Source organism: Strongylocentrotus purpuratus, unplaced genomic scaffold (genome assembly GCF_000002235.5).
Source record: "Strongylocentrotus purpuratus isolate Spur 01 unplaced genomic scaffold, Spur_5.0 spur5_scaffold_5, whole genome shotgun sequence".
Taxonomy (NCBI): domain Eukaryota; kingdom Metazoa; phylum Echinodermata; class Echinoidea; order Camarodonta; family Strongylocentrotidae; genus Strongylocentrotus; species Strongylocentrotus purpuratus.
Genome location: NW_022145611.1, coordinates 23,740,584 through 23,763,564, shown reverse-complemented (window position 1 = coordinate 23,763,564; position 22,981 = coordinate 23,740,584). Strand labels below are relative to the sequence as shown.

The following is a 22,981-nucleotide window of genomic DNA, read 5'->3' as shown; positions in this document are numbered from 1 at the left end:
ACGGTGTTCCCATCCAAACATTAAACCGGGACGAATCAATCTTACCCCCCCCCCCCCACACACACACACACACACACACAGTCCGGTAAAGGGGTACTTTTCACGCACCAAAGTTCGGCTCATAGTACACAAAAATCCGGCCCGTATTGACTTTACAAACCGGACTTGGGGGGGGGGGGGGGGGGTGTTTTCAGAAAGAGGGAACATGCATACGCGTACCCTAAATAACACTGAGTGGGGGGGGGGGGCGGGATCTTACCTCGATGAGGTTTCCTTTAGCATTGAAGATGAGCTGGTAAAAGAAGAACACGGGAATGTTGAGCATGGTCATTAGAGCCAGGATCCAGCCGATCATGTAGCCCCACCACGGGTACACATAGGTGTTGTTGTATGTCAAGGGTTTGTACTTCACAAGACTGAAGATGAAGATGGCCTGCAAGAGAGGAAGAACGTCATATTATGATTGCTTGTCTGAAGAGCTCTTGAATTGTTATAGGGAAGATTATACAGGTTATAGGAGGATGGGTGGCCCCGGTGGATCTGAATGTCCCCTTTTGGGACACCTCAGATGCATGTGTATTAAAACTAATATTAATGTCAAGTTTCGACTCAAATTCAAGGCCCTCAGCCCCCCCCCCCACACACAAAAAAAGTGTTGATCTAGCCCTGTAGGATCATTCATTCATTCATTCTTGTGCATCTGAGAGAGTGAATATATAAATGAACCATTTTGAGAGTGCAAAAAAAAGTAATCGTGGTAATCATTTTTCATCTTTAAAAAGATGTTGATGTCCCTTTTTGAATGTGAAAGAGATTTCTACCTCAAAGAATCACATGAATTACTCAAAGTGAATGTGTTTTGTTCAGATCAACATTCAGATTTGGCTGCGAATACAAGAGCAAAAATTCGCCCAATCATGTGATATGGGTTATAATACAACTAATTTCCACTCTAGTTCAGTATGATAATTATATTAGCCTTGAGAGATTATTGCAAAACAGTTACATTACAACAGATTGCGTCTGTGGAACAGAATATTAGCCTTAATATCATTATCTTCCAAAGATGTGTTCCACGTGTTCCCTAAAATAGCATCGAAATTAAATTGGAGGAAAGCCAAACGAAGCCTACATGAAATGTTTATACAAGTAACAAACGAAATGAAGCTCAATGACAAAGTAGTTAAGCAGATACGTTGGCAATAAAAGAATGAACTTTTGTTTGAACGATCGAGACTTGGCTTGAATTAAGCTGGAAGTGATCTTCTTTGATCATATACGAAAAAAGCGATCTGTTCATTTAGCCCAATGTCATGGCAAGTCAGTTTCATTTAATATAATTGATTGAAAGTTTGGGGTATACATAATGTCGGCACGAAAACCTAATACATAAATAGTTGTGAGATAGGGGAGAAATGAACAAGATGCAATAAAAGATTCACAGAAGAAAATGCAAACAATTAGAAAAAAATAGAAAGCTAACTAATTGATACTTGTCCAAAAACGATGAACAATTTGAGAAAATTATGGTAACATAATTTTCCAAACAAGGCGGACAAACAAAAAATCACCCAGCAATTAAAAGTTGATAATTAAGATTAACCTTTGCTGATATTCTTTTCTTTCTTTACTTCTTTCATGTCTTGATACGATTTCCCTCTATTTAATCGTTAACATATGGATTGTCTCGTATAGTTTTATTGGGATAATTTTTTGTTAAACATATAAGAATTATCTTTTGGGTGATTTTTCTCCATTAATGAGTGTAATTGAGTGTCATAGACGTGTATCAATCAGATATGCTGATTTACGTCTGGCGACCGACCTTTCGCGTCGTCATCCGAAAGACGTTAGAACATTTTTTAATACACAGTTTATTCACATAGGCTAATGTAATATGAAATGATTGGTTACTTACAAAAGTGAAGAGCGGGGAGAGGAAAATCCAGGCTGTTATCATGTAAGGGGAAATCCATTTCACCCCAGACATCTCAGTTACATTCTTCATGAAGCGAAATCCACCTGTAAGATAAAATTATATAGATCAATCCAAATGATATCTCTACATCATAAAAGGGGGCTGTTAAAGCCCCATGGCTCTGGCCCCAGGTAATATTTGGCTTGGGCCAGCCGGTTAAGTTGTCTGATGTCCTCAGTCTAGCTTTTGTTCTGGAGTGCTTGACAATTTGTTTTCTTCTTCAGAAGGTCCAAGGCAAATATTCGTCAGTATCCAATATCAAACTGGGGAGGCTAAACTCACGTTTAGCCGGCCAGGCTCCCTTAGGGGGTGACACCCAGGCTTACATCCCAAAGGGCTGTGAAGGGGGAACACCCTGTTTCAGTCTTAGGAATAAGTGGCTTACGGCCCCTGGTAATACTTAGGTCATCTGGGTCAGTCATATCATGTTCTATAACGTTTGCTCTGTACTACATTTATTTTGATGGTTCCACCATGAGAATCCATTGAAATTTATAATAATCTATAACAAAATTGTGATTTTTTTTTTTTTAATTAGTGGGGGGGGGGGGGGGTATTTGTCTGTTTATTGTCAGCACTTACTGAGACCTATGTCTCCTTTCACAAAATACTCTAGAGCCTCCCATGCTCCATCTATGTTTCAATCTAGTTCACAATCTTCCACCCTTCCCTCATACATTATGAGTCACCGTTTCCTCCTTAAATATATCCATCAATCCACCTGGAATTTCCAACCTTCCCCTGTAAGTCTTTCATTCCCCTGTAAAACTGTCACTCCTCTCTCCATCAACTTTATCTGTCCATGTCATCATGTTCCACCCTTCCCGTATGACTCGACATTATACCACAAGCCCATCCATCTCTTCATCTTCTACCCCTCTTAAACAATCCACCTCATTACACTTGACCTACCGTAAGCCCATCCAATGGTGATGCTCTCAAACATAGACACCCACAGAAGAACGAACCCACTGGCTGCATAGTAGTCGAACAATTGGAAGATATACATGCCTCCCTGCAGTGTGATGAAATATAATGAGGAAATCAAATGTCAATTAATCACATTCTTACAACACTGTGTCTGGCATTCCTATACCCATGTTAGACCAAAATGTAATATCTAAACCTATATCTGGGGGCGCGCAGACATAATTATTAAAGGGGCATGTTCCCCGTATTCCAGAGGGCGTTCAAAATACGTACGCGCTGGCGGACGGCGCTATAGCTGCCTATTGACACCAACAGAATACGGTTCTTACGCATATGGCATGTTCCGATAACTACACTGGCGGGAACGTGCCCCTTTAAGTATCGCGTACCGTTATTGGTGTCAGCGCTGGAGATCGCTTTAAAGCAAACCTGTCTCAGACCACCTTTTGATCTGGTCCCGGGGCGCCCCTATAGTTGTAGTCATTTTCATGCTGTATCGAGCCTTTCTAAGGGAAGATGCATGGATGTAACAACATGAAAATTCAAAAAACATTCATAATCACATTAATTTCATTATGTCATAATATTGACCATGATTAAGAATAGCCAAAGCTTCATTATTTTGTGAATGCATTTAAAAGAGTCACCATGGAAATTATTTGTCACTGGGGCATTTCCATTTTGTCTTTTTTTATTTCTCAGCCTAACTGTGAAATGTGCGCAGATTCAATACATGTTTTGAGAATCGTGAGCATTCCTTATAATGCGCTGCTCCAATAATTTAATGAGCATAGCGCTTTCTTGGTGTCAATTTGTTATATGCTGCTTACTACTTTCGGACAATGGGCACAAAGGAAATTTATGTTTTCCGTCACAATCGTTTCCTAATTGATTTCTTGCGAAGTTGTAAATCCTCCGTATTCTCTTCTTTTGCCAAGCTATACAATTTACACTTTTATAAGGTCAAGGGGATACAGTTCTAATGAAGGAATGCAAGTCACCAATTTAAGTTTTAAATTTTAGCGCATTTACCTGATAAATACACGTATATCACAGCTTCTACTTGACGTATGGACGGCTCTTTCAATTCGTGTAAGAGCTATCGAACAATGTTTTCAATAAAGGATATTTGTTACCCCCTCTATTTTGCGGCCGCTGTAGTAATGAAATGCTTCTTACCAATCGCCATTCTACCTAACATGAAACAGCAAAGATGGGTGTACTTTTTTACGCTGCCAACCGCAGATCCCAACTCTATTATTTGATCTTATTATGGCGCACTTTCAGCGCAATGTGATATGGCCAAAACGGCGGGAAAAAAGCCATGCATTGGTAAATCGATCTCCTCTATATCGTGGCTAACATATATTTGGAATGGGTGGTTCGTATTTCCCTCTACTCTTTCGAGTTAAGACATTGCAATATCGCGACGGCCTTCTCTGCTAATACCCCCGAGCAACTGGAATATCCGAGTCAGATCTTATGCCAGTCGCCTGGTGTCTGGTATGGATATATGATTACAGGGATACTCTTGCCGTCAATATAGAGTCAAGTACTGACATTTCAAGTTTATCTAGATGCGCATAGATGTATGTACATAATCATACTCTTGTATCCCTCATCCAACTGCAGGCATATTATCTTCTTTCTGATTCTTTCCAAAACTTTGAATCTTTTGCAATCCAAATTTAATGTTTATCGTTGATCTCCCTGCATTGACTTCTGTTCACGCTGTCTTTGAAATCCCACAATGTTAATGCTAAACTTGAGTTTTGGTAGGCCCCTAATGGAATTATATTTCTAGGAAATCTGGCTAAAGTAGATTTGCATTGTCTGATCGTTAGACCATAACAATAAAATAATGATTTGAAAGTAAATGAAACTTGCTGAAATCGATTTAACTAAAAAAAAAAAGCTATTCATTTTTTGTTAAAAACCCGAATAGTTCATAATTATGAGACATGTACATGGGTTTGGACGTTTCGTTGGATTTCGTGAGATTTCATTTTCCATCCATAACAGAATGGGAAGCAAGAAATATCAAGAAACTGAGAATTTCCCCCTAATATTAACAAAAGAGTTAATAACATAATTAGAAATAATGGAAAAATATGAATGTGTTACTGACTTACGTAAGTACACATGGGTATCCCAGCGATGCAGAAGAACAAACATACGAAGATACAGAAGATTTCACGACGATGTCCCTTCAGAAGGGTGTTAGGAAACAAGTCTACGATCGTCGCTACGAAGCCCTCGACGCCCACAAACTGATGACGAAAATAAGAAGGAATAATACATATAGATTAAGACAGTGTGAATAAGAAAACAAATCAACAATTAGAAATAAGAACATCATTTATAAGGGACATTTGAAACAAACTTTTTTGTTCGTATGAAAAAGGTATATCGAAGTTTGATATACATCCTGTATAATGATGTCTATGGTGGCCCTGAAGGGACATCGCGAATAGACTAAATCGTGAAAAATATGCGATAAAATTCACGATATCGTCAATTTTATCGCATATTTTTCACGAAGAAATTCACGAAATTGACGATATCGTGAACTTTATCGTAAACTTTTCACGATGAAATTGACGATATCGTGAATTTTATCGTGAAAAGTTCACGATATAAAGTTCACGATATCGTCAATTTTATCGTGTACTCTATCGTGTACTCTATCGTGTACTCTCCTGACGGGCGCTTCGTAAACAAAACCATGCTGGGGGAGACAGAGAGAAGGAAAAAAGGGAAAGGGAAAGAGAAGATAAAAGGAAAGAAAGAATAATAAGAAGAAAAGAGGGAAACGGGGGGGGGGCGAAGGGCTCTTGCCTCCTCCTCACTCCCCCCCCCCGCCAAAAAAATAAATAAGGAGAGAGAGAAGGGAAAGGGAAAGGGAAAGAAAATATAAAAGGAAAGAAAGAAGAGGAAGAAGGAAAGAGGGAAATGGGGGAAGGGCGAAAGGCTCTTACCTCCCCCCCCCCCCCCGCCAAAAAAAAAAAATAAGAGAGAGAGAGAGAGAGAGAGAGAAGGGAAAGGGAAAGAAAGAAGAGGAATAAGAGGGAAACAGGGGAAGGGCGAAGGGCTCTTGCCTCCTCCTCCCCCCCCCCCCCCCCGCCAAAAATAAATAAGAGAGAGAAGGGAAAGGGAAAGAAAATATAAAAGGAAAGAAAGAAGAGGAATAAGAAGGAAAGAGGGAAACGGGGGAAGGGCGAAGGGCTCTTGCCTCCTCCCTCCCCACCCCCCGCCAAAAAAATAAATAAGAGAAAGAGAGAGAAGGGAAAGGGAAAGGGAAAGAGAAGATAAAAGGAAAGAAAAAAAGGAAGAAGAAGAAGGAAAGAGGGAAACGGGGGCGAAGGGCTCTTGCATCCCCCCGCCCAAAAAATAAATAAGAGAGAGAGAGAGAGAGAAGGGAAAGAGAATAAAAAAGGAAAGGAAGAAGAATAAGAAGAAAAGAGGGGCTCTTGCCTCCTCCCCCCCCCTCCCGCGCCAACAAATAAATAGGAGAGAGAGAGAGAGAGAGATAGAGAGAAGGGAAAGGGAAAGGGAAAGAAAATATAAAAGGAAAGAAAGAAGAAGAAGACGGAAAGAGGGAAACGGGGGAAGGGCGAAAGGCTCTTACCTCCCCCTCCCCCCTCCCGCCATAAAGGGAAAGAGAAGGGAGAGGGAAAGAAAATATAAAAGGAAAGTAAGAAGAGGAAAAAGAATAAGAAAAGAGGGAAACAGGGGCGAAGGGCTTTTGCCTCCTTTCTTTTCTTTCTTTTCCTTTCTTTCCTATTCTCCCTCTTTTTCGTTTTTCTCTTTCTTTCTTCTCTTTCCCTTTCCTTCTCTCTCTCTCTCTTATTTATTTTTTGGCGGGGGGCGGGGGGAAGAGGCAAAAGCCCTTTGCCCCCGTTTCCCTCTTTTCTTCTTCTTCCTCTTCTTTCTTTCCTTTAATATCTTCTCTTTCCCTTTCCCTTTCTCTTCTCTCTCTCTCTCTGATTTAATTTTTGGCGGGGAGGGGGGGGGGGGAGTGAGGAGGAGGCAAGAGCCCTTCGCCCCCCCCCCGTTTCCCTCTTTTCTTCTTATTATTCTTTCTTTCCTTTTATCTTCTCTTTCCCTTTCCCTTTTTTCCTTCTCTCTGTCTCCCCCAGCTAGGGCTGGTTTTGTTTACGAAGCGCCCGTCAGGAGAGTACACGATAGAGTACACGATAGAGTACACGATAAAATTGACGATATCGTGAACTTTATATCGTGAACTTTTCACGATAAAATTCACGATATCGTCAATTTCATCGTGAAAAGTTTACGATAAAGTTCACGATATCGTCAATTTTGTGAATTTCTTCGTGAAAAATATGCGATAAAATTGACGATATCGTGAATTTTATCGCATATTTTTCACGATTTAGTCTATTCGCGATGTCCCTTCAGGGCCACCATAGATGTCAGCTTGTTTAAAGTGCAGGAGTATATATATCCAGGCCTGGCAGAAAGGATTGGCCGAATTCTTTCCCCAAATTCATGAAAATCCACCCTGCTCTTCCAGACTCCCTTGACAGGGAATGTTTACGCATTGTCAAACCCCGCGTGATTTCTAAGAGGGTATATAGGAGTATTTCTTTATTTAGCGACAAGACATTTTGATCTCTTTTTTTTTAAAGGACGCATGACCGCTGAAGAACACTATTGAATCCGCCCATGAGGTGGACATGATATAGAATGAACTCAACGTGACACCAGGGACGTATAAGTCCCTGATCACATCTTTTTAAGGACTAAAACCCCATCACCGCGACACCTATATTGATTTTGTTTAAAAATGCCATAGCAGTTTTTCGAGCTTTCAGACATGACCTAATCCTGATCTGTGCACACACCAGGGTTACTTTATATGGAATCTATGAATCATAAACCAAAGATGTATAAGTAACATTAAACTGCGGAGAATGCATGCTACACGTGTAAAGCTATTTGTGACGAGGAAATGAAAGTACAATTTGCCAAGTCTATCTCCATGAATATTTCATCGTGTTCGACGAGGCGAGAAAATTCTATCACGAAAGGCAAGTCAGTAAATAATATATCGTATAAGCTGTGGTAATTTTCCACGCACGAGTAGAATTATTCATTGTCGACTGACGACTAAATACAGATATATCTATGAATCTATGAATCATAAATCAACGATGTATCAGTAACATTAAACTGTGGAGAATGCATGTTACACGTGTAAAGCTTTTTGTGACAAGGAAATGAAAGTACGAAAGGTTGACCTGTGCGCTATACAAGTAGCCATCACCACTATACTGTTTGACCTACTTTTAAATTTATCGACCCTTGCATTTGATTATTGATTTACGCATTTATTTTAGTTCTAATGTATAACAAAAAACAAAGCTCTATTTAAAATCATTATTCCATGGGTGAAAATTGCAACGGTTCATTATTTTTGTCCCTTTCGATTACCTAGTAACCATAGCAATGGCATACAATTACATTTCTTAATAACCAGACCATTATGCACTAGATAAGTAGGTGTAACATTCCATTATATAGCTTTACACATGGAATCAACCAATTAGGTTACATAGCAAAAAGGACATCGGCAAAGACACACGTTTTGTTGTAACATTTGGAACTTTTTTTTCTACGCTCCCATTTAAAATGCTATTTAACCTGAGCCTTTATCTAAAATACTAAGATGGAATAAGTGAAATGTAAAGCGGTCACCCTGTCAAACTTGACACAGTTCTAAAAGACAAATAAAACTTTCAAGACACAAGTGTAAGATGATATCTAACTCCACTATCTGTTTGCTCTTTGACTTCACCATTATATCGACGCCGTATACCACTCCACTACGAGTTTGTACCCATCGGCGTCTTTGACAATGACGTCACGGGGCCCTAAACTTTCCTGACAGTTTGAAGGATGAATAACTCGTCTAAACAAGCCGTCAAAATAGAGATGAACGATAAGTCCCTTGCTATGAATGAAAATACATGCTCATAAAAGCGAGATTAATCGCGAACATGACAGGTATGTCCTCGTGGAGTCACCTATTCATAAAAAACCACGCAACACCAAAGTGCTATGGTTGACGGAGAAGATCCATATTTAAATATCAGTAAATATTTATTTCTTCTTTTATGTCTGATGAGCAGCCTTAATCCCTTAATGCGCTTTTTGTATTAAGCAATTACTGATGACGCGCAGAACAAATCGTTTTCATATCATAAATTATTCATAGCGCTTGCTACGCCCAAAGCTCATCTGACACGAGAAGCGTTTTCATTTTCACTTTACAGCCTTTGCAATCCCACTTCATCATTAACAGATAGCCAAAGGAGATTTTTTCCACCAACAATCCATCTTGTAACCATTTGGGACCTAACTTTTCTCCAATGTATCGACCTCATCTATAAATATGTCATTTTTATTTCGGCACTCATTTAATTTCCCAACCGCGTAAAGAGGTGCAAATTTAACGTGTCCTCTTTCTGAAATCCTCGATCCTCTTGTATCTGCAATTGATCTGCATTATAATGATAAAACCCTCGGAGGTAATTTGAAATTGATGAAATGATTAGGGTAGTACATTAATGAGATCTATTAAGTCGAATCTCGAACTCGAGAATCCCCTGTTGACTTAGCAAATCCCGTTGTTATTGGTTTGTCCCAATTTAAAATGTTGCAATGACCTGAAAATAAATGTTATCGCATTAATGGCATGAAGTAAGTCTAAGAGTAGAACAAACTGACAGAGAATAAGCATAACCCGAAACCCAGATATATAAACTTGAGCATCTTGTCTTAAACCACCAAATCCTTTATCTCCCCTCGAGATGGCGCAATTGGAACACCTAGAGGGGGTAATACGCTTCCTTGGGGAACTTCGTCAACACCTTGTACGTTGCTTATCTGTGTCTGTATCTGTGTTATTAAACATCACATTTGAGATACTTGTATTAGATTTAACCGTATTCCTTTCTATCCCATCCCTGTCAAAGTGATATATTATTCAACGACGCAGTAATGTGAAGTGAGGAATAAGAGACATTACATGAACGGCAATACATGCATGCAGGTCAAAAGTAAGGGGCACTGCACCGTTCACTAGCAAATTTATAATAGCGAATCAGATGACAAACAATTTGAGTTTCGTATTTCCAACAACTTTTTAAAAAAAATGAATAGTTCGCATTTTATAAGTGGTTAAGTTCTCAATTCTAATATAGATGTGATTGTCCTTTTGTACTTTTTAAAAATATTATGTTCATATTTTACAGTAATGTTTTTCCCTTGCGTACAGGAGATTTTAACCGGGGCAGATCGCTATTAAGTGCCACATTCCTCCTTGTATTCTTAACTGTCACCAAAATACATTATTATCAACAAAATTCTTGAAAAAACCAATACATCTTTAGTTGAAAATAATCTCTTCAAATCCACTTAAAAATAGTTATACAACTGTACAAGATTTTTTTCTCGCAAGCATCGATTCCCACATTACTAAAGTCACATTATACACACGTACATAGTAATGAGTTATCAACATATTAATTCATAGTCATCATCATCAACATCACTTATCCTTTTCCCAAAAGTATTATAACCAAGAAAACCGTCAACGAAATATGGCACCAGCAAGCCAACACTATTAAGGTCACATCACCACACCACAATTAGTTCCACCACTCGTATCACTACTCTTACTACCACCACCACTAACAACAATAACAACAACAACAACATAATCACCATTAATACCATAACTTACACTACACTCAACGACACGACCTGCAGCACAGACAGTACACACTTATTGTATAAAACAAACGATCAAAACTTCACATAGGAACATCACCGAAAACGCCAAACGTGCAAATCCACCGTGCATGACGTGTAATGACAAAAGATAAAACAATTAACAGGAAAATGGAAGCCCAGAACTATTTGAGTATAATACCACCTGGGGGTGTTTCATAAAGCTGTTCGTAAAGTTACGCATGACTTTACGAACGACTTGTATATTAAAAGCCAAATGGGATGCTCAATCATTATTGATTATTATTTATTAAGTTGAACTGTGCAGATGTAGATTAACATTCTTTTTCAACAACCATTTGTAATGCAAAGTATATTTTTTGCCATAATTTAATTGAGGTTATTGGAAATATCAGGAAAAAATTTGGGCATCCTATCTGACACTTCATATAAGTCGTTCGTAAAGTCATGCGTTACTTTACGAACTCTTTATGAAACACCCCCCAGCATCAATATCCTATACCCTGGTTCCTGGACTAAAGCCCATCGAACATAACACGACTTGACTACGTTCAGATTTTGGAAGAATTTGCAGTAGCATTTGATATGAACATTCAAAAAAGTAAAATCTTATGATCAGATTTAAATATGCTCAATAAAATCTCAATTTCAAGGGATTATAAACTTTCTTTGAGTTTGTTTAGATTCAAATCTTTAAATCAATTGTCAAATCTTCGAACATAGGAACACAGGACGATCGTTGAGTAAGCGGTGGGCTTTACCCGACTGTCTTTACCCAGGACTATAGGAACCAACTCTACCAACACCATCATCACCATCGCAGAATGGGGGTAAATCATTCATGTCCTCACCTGACTGTCTATACCCAGGACTAGGAGACAGAGGAAGAAGAGTACAGCCCAGAGGGTGGAAGCAGGCATCTGAGTAATAGCCTCAGGGTACGCAATGAAAGCCAATCCTGGACCTAAATGAAGAAAGAAGCAATTGAAACAGTTACATCATTATCTTTCATAGGACGTAAGAGTTGTTAAGGTAACCGCGATAATTTGCAGCACGACCTTGAAATAATTACATATTTTGATAGTTTATTTTTAAAAAAAATGTCATAAGCAGATAAGAGGGACATGAGCCGCTAGCACGAGCTTAGCTTGCTGGGATGGGAACAAGGGCACTTTCACCACCCCCACCCACCAAAAATGGTTTACTTTCGAGTATCTGTTGGTATAAAGTAAATAAAAATTAATCTGTCGGAACAACACGATCATATTTTTGTCGAGACATTTTGCATGAGTGTGATTGACTTTATACTATTGCTGCATTGCTTAAGTTTGTGAAAGTAATGTATACAATGCATTTTGTAGCAATATCTACGAAAGATAGTATACGAATTGTCTTTTTATGATCGTTTTATTCAAAAACATCCGAGGGAATTGCTATACTCTGGTGACCTTTCTCATGAAGGTAATGTACATCTACAACGTGCGACAGAATGAATCATGAAAGGTCAAATGCCATGTTCAAGGATGTCATGTTGGAATTCAGGATGAAAAAACAAATCAAAACCTGATAACCTTGTACTTCATCACGTTTAGGATTTCGCTTTAGATGAACCGTGGTAAGCCTGGTGAGGGTCGGTTCAATCAATTTGTCAAAAATCATTTTACGATTTGAATCACAAGTACATTACTGTATTTCAGAATGGGACTTGTAAGGTATGGCGTTACGATGGTTACTTGAATTGAGCCTTTTTTCAACGACATCCCTTTTCCGAGCCCGGACACCCACCCCGACTTCTAACGTTTTAATTCATCATTATCCTACCCGATGGCTGCGAGATGTCAACCATTCATCACGGAGAAGATTACTGGAATCTGATATTCTGAGAAGAAAGAGAGCAAGACTCTTGTTCCCTTCTCCACAAACAACTTCTTGATCCTCTTTACATGAGCTGCAATCGTCTCTCCCATCCCATCTCAGTCTATTCTGTATGTATTTCTGAGTGTATTATGATTGCAAACATGCAGGAGAGATGGGCGAATTGCCAGATCTCCAGATAAATCATTTTGTGATCTCTATTCCCCTTTAAAAAGGCATCCCCTGGATTCTCATATAATCCATGGACACGACACTGGATATGGCTAAATAAATGTAGCCGTGACAGCCCATCGCTTGGTGTGTTTGATCTACGGTCGGATGCCGTGGTCGCAGGAAACCCAGTCGCTGTTCAACGATCACGCGCGTACTTAGCATAGTGCGCGACCATCGATCGATCGGGCGAAATATGATCGTCTGCCTGCACGCCGCAGCGCAGTCGGACTTCAGTTTATTGAAGGATATCGCTTGAAAAATAAGACATCATGCAGACATGAAACTTGAGAGGTCATCGGACACGACGAGATGATAAGATGAGACTTTTGACAGACTTACTCGATACATGTACTGTACACGCTTTTCCCAAACAAATCGGGCCTACCCTGATCAGAATATGTGTAAGTCCGTTTGTTTGTTTGTTGATTGTTTTCTAATTCTTTAAATCCCCCGAAACTGGAGTGGAGTATCGAGACGAATGCAACAAAAGTTGTACATTAATATATTCAGTCCTATTGTGCTATGCCATGTGAGTATCCATCGTGAATTCAATTGCATATTTACCCTTTCAAGAATAAGGTTAGATGACATGATTAATCATATCTGATCACGCTGAACAAACGCATGGATATCCCCATAACGGCGTCCCGTGTCGTTTCATAAAGTACAATTAATCGACCATCAGAAGACTGGTAAATGCTTGCCACACATGTTATTACTGAAATACTTTAGGAAAAGAATTTGAATATCTAGGTATGTTAAGACCAATGCCAAATTTGTATAGCCTTTCGTCAGTTTAAATTCTTTCTTGTCGATGTTGTCAAATGTATATTGCTTGTGGTAAAGCATCCCTTTACATTGATTGAATAATATTCTTATTTGAAAAATCATATCATTATTGTCTTATTTCCCGAATAAGGATATCGACCTGAAGGTCTTTGTATAACAGACTTTCGAGATATCATGTAAACATTACTGTATTTAATCATACGAAGAAATATGAGGAATTATAAGAATCGTTGACACAAACGGAAGTGTATTTTCACGCTGAAGTGACTTTGTGATAATATCATCAATTACCGAATTGACATGATTGAAGGCCGATGGCCTTTCCGTATTAACAACTAACACCAGAAGAAAAAGAACTCGATTTGCAGATAAATGGATGAGCTAATGAGGATAGAGGATAAATATAGGGCGAATTTGCGGTTTTGTTCCAATGGAATTCAGGTCGTGTGGTGTTTTTGATGGGAAATCCACACCTCGAGGTGTCGATACAAAGCCAATGTAATAATCATAATTACATATTCGTATTGTGTGAGATTGAATTGGCAGACAGCCCGGCCGGGGCTCGATCCTTTGTTCCAGAACATAAATTAGCACTTAACATTCCCGCGCTCTATCATGGCATGTGTGTGAATGTATGTAAGTCATCTCCATAGTACTATGAACAGGGTGGAGATGGGAGATCTGTATGTATATAGTGGCTGTCAGGATTATTGGCATAGAAGGATTTTTTTACTCGCTCATGAGAGCTTGGGTCATATAAAACCCAAACATGTTATAAGTAATAAACAAAACAAAAATTTTTAATGTTAATTATTATGTATAGACGGGAACAAGCATTTTTAGTGCTTATAAACATTGTTAAGAGATGAGAATATTACAGTCTATACGCAATCATTCAAAAGGGCAAACTTGCAGCTCTCAAGTGTATAAAGATTTGCGCATTCATTGGCACGCAATGAGCAAAATCCATTTGGTTCTTGATCCTTTTGTACGTTGACATGGCGTTGCAAACTACAGTTTCTTTCCATCTTCAATGATTTGATTCAACTATATGAAACTAACATTGTAGCTGGTATATCTTCAAAAAAGTAAACATTATTCTATCACCTGATAACTGACTGTGTTAATTTGGAAAGCTGTCTCTCATTCCATGTCTTACAACATGGTAATTTCAATTTGAATCATGTTTTCCCCTCTTTTTTTCGTCAATACAACTTTTTCGAGACGACTTTCGATTTTGTCCTCCCCCTCCTCAAAGCATCTTTTCCTTGGAGGATGACTGTTTTATCGAACGAATTTGCGAGCACGTCGTCTTGGTTGGAAAAAAGAGCATTGTGGCTAGATCTTGAGAGAACTGGGGCAACATAAACGGATTCAACATTATTGAAATAGCTGCCACGGGTCCCTTGAGCAATCATGTCTGTTCTCATCGTGGTTAAGGTGTTACTAAGAAAAAAAAATCTCTTTCGTGCTCTGGTCTGTATTTGAACAGCCGGATCGACTATAGACCGAGATTAAGGAGGCCATGAAAATTAGAGCAGTTCTTGCATGCAGCGTCACATAACCCCCCTTTCTCCCTCCCTTGGAAGATTTTTCATCGTTCTGTCTTAATATCAGAGAGCCCTGAATTTCGTTAAATATAGAATTCTTTCGCTGAAGTGGAATGAAAATGATAAAATCGCAACAATGGTGGAGGTGTTTGCGGGAGGATCCCCTGGTGTCCGGGCAATGTGTTATGCATACATGCAGAACGAGATGGAAAATAGCCAGAACAGAGTGTGATTAGAGTGGCAGAGAATGGTACAATCAGCCAATTTAATCAGTGAAAGTTGTCTTTGTTTGCATTTTTCACTTTCAATCTCGGAAGAAATGGTTGTATATACGACGGCTAGACGAGTGGGTTTGTACGCTTTCTCCCGTGAGGGGTAAGCTTCAGTGTTCACTTTACGAGGCGCCATTTGACGCTAGCTTACCCATCGATCGCTACTGAACAGGTGCCGCTGACTGGTGTTACACATGAAGTAATCACCCCATAATGCAACCCCGTCCCACTTTATAACGTCTTACTTTCATGCTTTGTACTTTTACGGGGTTTTTCGGGGGTGTTTTTTGTACCCAGTCAATAATGAAACACCGTTACCATAACTTCGCATCATTGTTTACAACATTTCTATCGTGTAACACCTATCTTCAATGTTTCCATTTTTCAAATGATTTTATTTCTCACGCAAAACATAATACAATGAATAATTACAATACAAAAATATGCAATGAAACGACAAATATAGTAGAAAAAAGCACGGTAAAAGAGGAACTAACTAGAAGCAGAGCTTGTTGAAGTGTTAGTTCCTCAGATCTTCATCTTAGTATATTCTTAGTATATTCTGCCCCCCTCTACTCTTTTCCTACGACTCAATGTTTATCACATAACGATCCGATTTTCTCGTTTATATTGTATAATTTTCAAACAGGATATCGTGTATTATTATAAAGGAAAAACATTGCGAAACTGTTTCAGAGGAAAAAGAGGGATGAAAATTGTAACAATTCAAAGAGAGATTGTAGAGAAAGAGGGGAGAGCAAGAGAGTGATGGTGACAATGAAAGAGAGAGAGAGAGAGAGAGAGAGAGAGAGAGAGAGAGAGAGAAAGAGGAGAGAGAAAGGAGTGAGGGGGCAAAGTTACACAGGTAAGATAATCATAAACGCAAAATGAGAACGTACATGTAAGAAAGAGAGGAGGGGAAGACGGAAACAGAGATAGACATATATCCAGACAGATATCAAGATATACATTAAAACAGACAGACAGACAGACAGACATACATACGGGTGTAGTTACGCACCTGACTTGGCTACTACTGATACATCGACACCCTGTTGTCCAGCCATGAATCCCAGCACGGCAAAGATGACGAACCCGGAGTAAAGACTGGTTCCAGTATTAGCCACCGAAAATATCAAAGCATCCCTGAAAGAAAAGAAAGAAATAGTCGATTAAGATTTAAATAGCCCGCCGTTTAATTACCATTTCAATTTCCAACACTATAACATGGCACAATTTAGGAAAAAACAATATTTTATCCCATCTTTATTGTACATCTTTTTTGTCAATCCTCGGAGTTTGACTGATTTCCCACCATCTACTTTATGTTCGGTCAGAAAAGTACCGCATTTACATGTGTTTTTTAATTCTACCTTTGCCTATATGAATATACAAATAGATAAGAATAGTAATGGGACGGCATTCAAATATATGGAGTAATCTTGATATTATTATGATCTTGAAAACGTTTATTTGATTTTATTAAGCTGTGTATTGAAACATGTCATGTGCTCTGTATCTCGACCCGTATTCTATATTACTAAATAACAAAATTGCCAGGTTCTGGCAAAACCAACTTTATCATAACCGAGTTCAAATTGATTGTTTCGTCTTCGTGTCACAATAGTCAAACGGTTCACCACATGTTGCCTACAGACTAATTCATTACAGCAAATTGTGATATTCTCTTCATAATTGATCCCTTTCTACGGGAGTCTTCTTAATCACCGTTAAACTTGACTTCGCGGTCAATTATAGGCATAGATATCGGCGCGCGAGTCTGATAATAGTTAATTAATACAGCGGCAGATCCTTAAGTGGCCGTAACGGGTTCAAATGGCGACATTGAAGCCGTACGAAGTCGCTCTCGACTCCGAAGTTTTTCACGAGCACGCCCGGGCGCGATGTGAGCGGGTCAACGCAAGGAGATGAGGAGGCAGGGGAGGGTAAACCGTGGTCGACGAGGGGGGATGGGACTTGTTCGCCAAGTCGACTGGAACAGGGCTAAATATCGCTTACATCTCGGGTGACTACTTGAGTCCAGTTTGGCAGACTGGAGTGAAATTTGAAAATGATGTCTAATGCGTCGAAGTCAAAGAGAGAGAGAGGGGGAGAAAGAGAGGGAGAGATACAGACAGAGAGAGAGAGAGAGAGAGAGAGAAGGGGGAGGTGTGAAATAGTGAATGAGAGATGAAGCTATCACTTTCCTCCGTGCTTTATCGACCAGATCAGATTGTATTCGTAGTCCCGTCTCAATCAAGAGCAAGCCGCGTAAGGGTTCACAGAATGATAATCAATCGCCTTGGGAAATCTGTTGAGTTTTACAGATTAAATCATCTTGATATTGACTATTTTGCGTGGAGGTGAGTTTACAAAGCAAATTGAAACCAAAAAAAACAACATTAAGTTAGATCCAAAAGATCTTTTACATTGCCTTCATGTAATACAAGTGGTTTTGTGATGGTATAAGAGATTAACATCGGGATTTATTTCAGAGGTGTTCAGCGCTAAGGGAAATATAATCATATTAAGCCGATAGCCGCAATGACTGCGCAGTAATTGCTAAAATGAGGTGCATTTTCAATGAATCGTCGCAATGTACCTTGCTTTCCATTCATTCATCTTCATCTTCATAGAGAGTGGGTAGTTTTGGCTCTGTTTCCGATCGCTTCATTGCCAGACCATAAATACGACCAAATATTCACTGGCGTCTATATTCTGAGTTCGAATCCTAGTGTACATCTCAGCCCCTCCAGTTTGATATTTTATTTCCGAATATTATACGGCGTTATTTTCGAAGCTCTTGACTGCAGAAGAAGTAAAAATACACCTTATTGCAATTAACATCAAGTCGTAATCAAGAACCCGACATGTCGACTCACAAGCGATAGCATTACAGTCTGAAGAATACTTATAAACTCCTTGCGTGTAACGTTACCCCCGCGCATAGTCGGGGAGTCGGCTCAATGCGAATCCAAAATGGTGCGCCTATTATTTCAGGTGTATACGAATAACAGAATTTGACCTTTGAAATATAGCATCATTCACATTTCTCTTGTTGGCAATGGAATACAGTCGAGCTGGGAAATGCAATCTCTAAAGCTCGCTATCTTAAGATATTAAAACCATTCCCATTACTTTTATATAGGTTTTCTGGTTTATTAAATGGCTCAAGCACGCATCGCATGGAGCAACGGCGCACGGTGTACATACGAGTAACTTGAATTGAGATAAGGATCTCGTATGGTATCGAAGAATGAAAGTGTTTTCAAGACATTTTGACATTTGATTCTGCATTTCAATTTCACTTTCATGATAAATCAATAACTGGAGTAGTTATGGGTTGCTGCGGATTCGCAACCCATCCCCCGCATGAAATATCAAGCTAAAGAACAATAGCGATTTTTATGCGAACAGAATTTGGCGTCAGTATTCATAAATAAATGATACGCGAACATAAAAATAAGATAACAAGAATCTATTATGTTCGTTTTTTTCCATGCCGTGTACATCGCTATACTGCAAAGTCTTTGAGTGTTTTTAGATGCCTTATACACACTTCAAATAATGACATATCTTGTCCCGTGAGACCATAAAACAACGCAAACATATTTTCGTCCGTTGATCATAAAATAACAATCATAAGCTAAATATGACGGCGGGCATATTGAAATCTCAAAGGGTAAACTGCGTGACTTCCTAATCAATGGTCGGGGTATTAGACCGACAGATAGGGGCCGCCATGATGAATATGAATGAGATTAGAGGATGTCTTGGGAAGGGGGGGGGGATCCTAAACAGCCCCTGGGTCTGATGGATCACTCAAGGAGGTATAACCAAATATGATGTTCCTTCCTTGAATAAAATGAAAATACACTGTTTAAAGATAAAGTGGTGCATCGGTCACTCGATTGCTTGGAAAGAAAACTGATCGTAAAAGGAGTTAGTAATTGGGAAATGTGGATATGTATGTGTAACGATAATTACGTATTGAAAGGTTTAGAATCATTAACATTCTTGTTTGCAAAATGACTCGATGCTGAAAATCAAATACAGCGAAAAACTCCGTACACGCGTAGAAATATTTTTTAAAGCTTTATATTTATTTCTTGTCATAATATCTTTTATACCAAGGCATTTCGAGAAAGTCATTTTCATATTAAATAGCTACTATGATATTCTTTCAGAAAGAACTATGAAGAATGAGAAGATCCATAAATTCATATTCATCTTCCCAAGAACTCGACTTCCACTTCATGGGATTCGATAGCAACGATTTATTAAATGTTTTTTATTATAAATCTCTGAACGTTTTTGTAAGCGGTAATACGATAAGTGATTGGAATCAGATGGTAGGTTTTTCGACGATGCAAATAATTCGAATAAATTCAGGATGACGCCAAAATAAATCGAATTCATAGCAGTCCCATTCAAATTATTTTCTAGAGAGTGATGGTCAACCTTATTGTCATAATGTGATGTGTTATGGTTGGCTTTAAGGAGGCCTCAAATATTATATTAGAAATTGTCTGCAATGATGTAAGCCACCATTAAGATAATAATGACAAATTTCATGTCTTTGTTCTCCTCATTGTGAACAATTAAACATGCATGTGTCTGTACTACATCACGTGGTTTAATCCAATATGATGCAGCAGGTAAAAGCTTATTTTTGACATTGAAAGTGATAACAGTTATTAATAATGGCGGTTACTAATTTATATTGAAAATAATGAACCTTTTTTTTTAATCATGGTCATTCTAAATAATGTATTATAGGATAAACTATAGCATAGGATTTTGCACAAAGCTGCATGGCTTTCAAATAGAAATTTCATTGTATCAAGTTTTATCAAATAAAAACGTCAAAGAATAATTTAACGTTGAATCGTGAAAAGAATATAAAAGGAAGAAGATGGATGAAATTCTTAATGTCCTTATTTACTCGGCCAGCTTTGGTCGAAAATATTGTTATTCATGCAAATATATTGTTAATTATAAAGATCGGCTTTAAACCTTGGAATGTTTTCTCTGCTCGGCTCATGAATCAGCCAGGCTCTCGGAGTATTCGCTCAATTACACCGCTGGGAATGGATGGTCTATAAAGAGACTGTGAATCTCCTACTTGAAATGAAGATGATGTTTTCTTTTAATCTCTATCGATTGAAGAGAGGTGAAGAAGCAGACTCGAGGCTTAAACCGGGCAAGCTCCTTACCAAAGATTAAAAACGAGGGAGATAAACGCCTGCAGGATGCCCCCTATACCTGTATGACACGCGTGAAAAGTCTCGCTTGATTTCAAAACCACTTATCTTCGGTGGAGAAAGAACTTTGGGTTGTTGGTGTCTGCTATATAGAGATGTGCATCTATCTCAATGTTTGGAGATGTATGCATGCCAGAGGGAAGAACATGTCAATGAAAATATTTAATCTTTTTTTACAACATTTTGATGATGGTATGACTTGAGAGGAGATTGCATTATTGATTTCTAAAAGTTTTTAATTTATTTTAAAGTAAGTTTTTCCTTTATTGTGACAGCAACTTTTACAACGCATATTTTTAAAAGAAAAAAAAAGAAGCAAACTAATATATATATACATTTTATTATAGAATTAGACGTGAAATCTATTTTCTTTGAAAGTGAGAAATCAAATCGAATCAAATCAAATTCTCAAACACACGTAAATCTGGGTAGTTAATTTTGCTGCATATAATCAAACTCGGGATGCACACGATATCTGTTTAATTATTGTGGATTTCCCTACGCAACTTAAAATAGAGAAAGAAAGAAAGAAAAAGTCAAGTCAGAATCCATCACCTCTCCGAAAGGGACTGAAGTTGGACAGCAAGACATTTTGGAGAGGTACACGCTGTCATTTTTTTGGTATGAGATAATTTTTTGGAATTGCATTGTACGAGGAAAAAAATTGCCGTTCCCGTTTATGAAAATGGCTGACGTAGGTTAGGAATTGAAAATTTGCGACATGTAGGTTTTTTCATTTCTAATTTGCCCAGTTGTCTGCTTTCAGTAATATAACCTGGTTAATAAAGAAGTATTCTTTGTTGGACGATATTTTGAAGTAGATAGATAACTTGCGGTAAGGCAATTAAAGGAATTGATAGGATTCGCATTTAAATCCTCTGCTCCGCGCGTCCACTTATTGGCCGGCATCCTCTCAGTAAAATATTGCTTTTATCCTGCACTAGTCCCGATATTTTTCATAATTTTTTACAGAAGGCTCAGCTAGTCTAAGCTTCGTCAGGCCCAAGTTAATTTACCAGACAGGCCATACATGATCTCAAAAACATGAAGACTCCTCAAGAAACCATGCGATTATTTGTTTTGATGTAGTTTGCATTTCAACTCTAAAGACGTTTGTGAAACATAACTTTGCATATTGCAGAATATCGCAAATTTAGCATTTTCCCATGCAGGGTCTCCTATATTTCGCAGTATAAAATTATCAGGGGTTCCTTTATTCAATTTTAAGGCTTAATGAACCACCTCCCAGGAGTTCCTATATTTCGCAGTATCTCAGGAGTTCCTTCCTAGTATATCCTAGGAGTTCCTATATTCCGCTGGCATGTAATAGGAGGCATGTTAAAATATCAACTGAAAGAAGTCTGTTCTGGAAGGCTAGACAACGAAAACATAGTCGTACGCCTAGACGATGTCCTCTCTCAACTCACGGCTTAAACAAGGGTGCTGAAAGTCGTGCTTTATCGCGAAACTCGTGAGGGGCGGGAGAAGGAAAGAAAGAGAAACATTCACACATGAACACCCATGTACTTTGCTTCCATCAAAGGACGTGGACAGAACTAAGAATGAGTTAGAAAAGAGAGAAACTGTTATTATATCAGGTGAAATGCATTCCAGAAATACAATTTTATGGTAAGTGGCTTGAAAACAGGGTCTAGGACAAAAGATAATCGTTTGGAAGAACGAATGTGTCTAAAGGGAGAGGTTTACAATGAAGATAGGGTGGGTGGAGATGCAGAAGGGGGACGATAACATTGAAATTCAATACATTAAATGTATTACATTAGCAAGTGGGGAGCGAGATATAGAAAGAAAGGGAGAGAAAGGGAACCTATATTATACAAGCATTGGTTTTTAATAGGTTCCTTACATTCTACTTAATCTATAGTATAAATTGAGAATCATTGATATACTACAATTATATTATATAATTTTATATATTTTATGTATGTTTATATTTTCTGTAAAATGTGTAACAAATGAAACTTGGACTTGAAACTTGAGGTGCAGGTTAAAAGAGAAAGATGGAATGGTTGATGGAAGACGGAGAAAATTGAGAGTTGACTAATAATGTAGAACGGGTGAGATGCTGATCATCCGAACATGGAGTTTAGACAGATAGACATACTTATACATACAGACAAAACGAGAGAAGGGAGACAAACAAGAGATGTAGAAAGAGGGGGATGAAAGCACTCTTGATAAAGGTCACGATCACGTGACAGGGCAATGTAGAGGGTTTGCTAGGGGGGCTCGACAGTACACAAACCATGAGCACGAAACACTACTCATGTCAAGCACAAGTACATGCGCCTAAGTTCATTCCATTCAACGCCC

The 22,981-nt window shown here is 38.6% G+C and overlaps 1 protein-coding gene across 1 annotated transcript in view; it reads right to left on the bottom strand.

The window, feature by feature from the left end:
• LOC580339 (sodium- and chloride-dependent betaine transporter) overlaps positions 1-22,981 on the bottom strand; it is a 66,282-nt gene that overhangs the window by 4,909 nt on the left and 38,392 nt on the right. The window contains exons 8-13 of the mRNA XM_780405.5: positions 16,405-16,529; positions 11,536-11,648; positions 5,041-5,178; positions 2,891-2,993; positions 1,919-2,022; positions 260-433 (exon numbers count right to left, since the gene is read on the bottom strand). Coding sequence (XP_785498.4) covers positions 260-433; positions 1,919-2,022; positions 2,891-2,993; positions 5,041-5,178; positions 11,536-11,648; positions 16,405-16,529 — 757 coding nt within the window. The remainder of the gene's footprint in view (positions 1-259; positions 434-1,918; positions 2,023-2,890; positions 2,994-5,040; positions 5,179-11,535; positions 11,649-16,404; positions 16,530-22,981) is intronic.